Genomic DNA, 2,995 nt, shown 5'->3' with positions numbered 1-2,995 from the left:
TATAATGGCCTCTCAATGTAGTTTTAATTTACTTTTCCAAATTGACTAATGACATTCAACATCTTTCACATGCTTATTAGACACTCATATATCTTCTCTAGTGAAATGTTTATTTTGCCCATGCATATCTTGATTGGTTTGTTTGTCTTCTTACTGGGTTCAGTTTCCGATATATTCTGGAAACAAGTCCCTACCACATATAATTTGTGTAAATAATTTCTTCCAGTCTGTGGTTTATCTGTTCATTCTCTTAATAGTTTCTTCCACAGAGTGAAAGTTTTTATTTTGATGACATTCCATTTTTATTGATTTTAAATTCACATAATATAAAATTAACCATTTTCATTCTTTTCCACAGTAGCTGCACCATTTTACAATTGCAGCAGCAATGCACAGTGTTCTAATTTCTCCACATTCTCACCAAAACTTGTTATTTTCCATTAAAAAAAATCCATTCTAATTAATGTGAAGTGGTATCTCATACTGGGTTTGGTTTACATTTCCCTTATGACTAGTAATACTGGGCATCTTTTCACGTGCTTACTGGCTAACTGTTTATCTTATTGGAGAGATGTCGGGTAAGCCCTTTGCCCATTTTTAAACTTGGTATATGATTATGAATATTTATACGAAATATTTTCTCTTGTTCTGTGGATTGTCTTTTCATCCTCTTGATAGTGTCTTTTGATATACAAAAGTTTTTAATGTTGTCTCTCTAATCCATTTGACTTAACTTTAAAATATAAGGTATGGGGCGGGTGCGGGAGTGGGGTCAGAATACGGTAGGAACCTGAAATGTCTTGAAGTTGTCTGAAGAGTCTTCAATCACTATGTCAAGCGACACAGATATTTCTCTTTCTTCATATGATGAAGATCAGGGATCTAAACTTATCCGAAAAGCTAGAGAGGCACCATTTGTCCCCATTGGAATGGCAGGTTTTGCAGCAATTGTTGCATATGGATTATATAGATTGAAGAGCAGGGGACATACTAAAATGTCTGTTCACCTGATCCACATGCGTGTGGCAGCCCAAGGCTTTGTTGTGGGAGCAATGACTCTTGGTATGGGCTATTCCCTGTATCAAGAATTCTGGGGGAAACCTAAACCTTAGAAGAGGAGATGCTGTCTTGGTCGTCTTGGTGGTGCTTGCTTTAGTTAGACATCTCATATTGAGGTTATGTGTTTATGCTGAAAATAAATTGTTTGGGTCAGACAAGAACATGGTAATTTGAAAATTGGCCTCCTTTCTTGCAGGCTTGATTTGCCTGGTGACCAAGTTACTGGTGACTAGTTCACTAGCTAGGTCATTCAGGGGAGCCAGACCAGCACAAAAGAAACATGTCACTTTTAAATACACTTGATAGTGGTACCTGTCCACCTTCTTAAACTCTTCTGTTGAAATTAGTTCTAAAGAAGACAACATGCCAATCCTGAAAATGCTCCCAGTTGCTGCAGAATATCATATGCTTTTGATGTAATGTAGGAATCCTATTTACCCCAGTTAATGTAACTTTCTGACGGCCTTGTGGACTGAGTACTGTTTTAAGGGCTGGTTGGCTCTTGAGGAACCCTTTCAGAACAGTGCATGGAATACAACATTATAAACCTCCCTGCAAGTCTGTGTGTGTTTTTAAACCAAAACTAAAAAGCTGGTAACAGAGCCACTTTGAAGTAGTATTTATTTTAGAATCATAAACATGAGAGTAACTTAACTTGTGGATCCCTTTTAGCTCTTTAGTAATTGCAGAATTATATTTTGCTGCTGTTATATTAGAATAATTTTAAATTATTTTGAAACATGTATTTTAAGTGCTAATGCAAAGGTAAATGAAAAACATTTTTAAATGTGTGCAGTATGTTTATTTTCTCCAAAAGTATCATCAACTAAATAAAATCCCTACAATGGAAAAAAAAAATAAAATAAAATACAATAAAATATAAGGCATGAAGTTCATTTTTTTTTTTGCATATAGATATAGAATTATTCCAGTATCATTTGTTGGAAATATTATCCTTCCTCCTCTAAACCAATGTCAAAAATCAAATCTCCATTTTTCTCTCTATCCTATTTCACTGATCTGTGTATCTAAGTGTCCACCAATAGCACATTGTCTGGGTTATTTAGGGCTTTTCTTGTGGCTCAGTTGGTAAAGAATCGCCTGCAATGCAGAAGACCTGGCTTCAGTCCCTGGGTTGGGAAGATCCCCTGGAGAAGGGAAAGGCTACCCATTCCAGTATTCTGGCCTAGAGAATTCCATGAACTATATAGTCCATGGGGTTGCAAAGAGTCGGATGTGACTGAGCGACTTTCACTTTTCATTTTCACTGGGTTATTTTAGCTTTTCTTTTTGTCTTTCCAAAGAGCATGTGGGATCTTACTTCTCTAACCAGGGATCAAATGCATGCATGCCCTCTGCACTGTAATCACAGAGTCTTAGCCAGTGAAGCACCAGGGAAGTCCCGATTTTAAGCTTTAAAATGGGTACTGCAATTCTGTCCATTTCATTGTTGTTTTTCAACATTGTGCTAGCTATTTTTTGCCTTTATTTATTAACTTTAGAATATCATGTCTATGTCTATAAAAATTCTTCTGGGATTTTTTGTTGAATTGAGTTTTAATGAATTTGTTGTTGTTGTTCAGTCGCCCAGTAGTGTTCAACTTTTTGCGACCCTCTGGACTGTGGAAAATTCTGAAAGAGATGGGAATACCAGACCACCTGATCTGCCTCTTGAGAAATTTGTATGCAGGTCAGGAAGCAACAGTTAGAACTGGACATGGAACAACAGACTGGTTCCAAATAGGAAAAGGAGTTCATCAAGGCTGGATATTGTCACCCTGCTTATTTAACTTATATGCAGAATACATCATGAGAAACGCTGGGCTGGAAGAAACACAAACTGGAATCAAGATTGCCAGGAGAAATATCAATCACCTCAGATATGCAGATAACACCACCCTTATGGCAGAAAGTGAAGAGGAACTAAAAAGCCTCT

At 36.8% G+C, this 2,995-nt stretch overlaps 1 protein-coding gene across 1 annotated transcript; it reads left to right on the top strand.

Moving 5' to 3' along the window:
* Positions 1 to 757: 757 nt before the first annotated feature.
* Positions 758 to 1,610, top strand: LOC101907084 (HIG1 domain family member 1A, mitochondrial). The gene has a single exon (XM_005212823.4). It carries the CDS (start codon positions 831 to 833, stop codon positions 1,110 to 1,112), a length of 282 nt encoding a protein of 93 aa, XP_005212880.1. The 5' UTR covers positions 758 to 830; the 3' UTR covers positions 1,113 to 1,610.
* The last annotated feature ends 1,385 nt before the right edge of the window (positions 1,611 to 2,995 follow it).

The sequence above is a fragment of the Bos taurus genome, chromosome 11 (assembly GCF_002263795.3).
Source record: "Bos taurus isolate L1 Dominette 01449 registration number 42190680 breed Hereford chromosome 11, ARS-UCD2.0, whole genome shotgun sequence".
Classification (NCBI taxonomy): Eukaryota; Metazoa; Chordata; class Mammalia; order Artiodactyla; family Bovidae; genus Bos; species Bos taurus.
The sequence above is the reverse complement of the archived record's forward strand: the minus strand, read 5'-3'. Positions and strand labels throughout refer to the sequence as shown.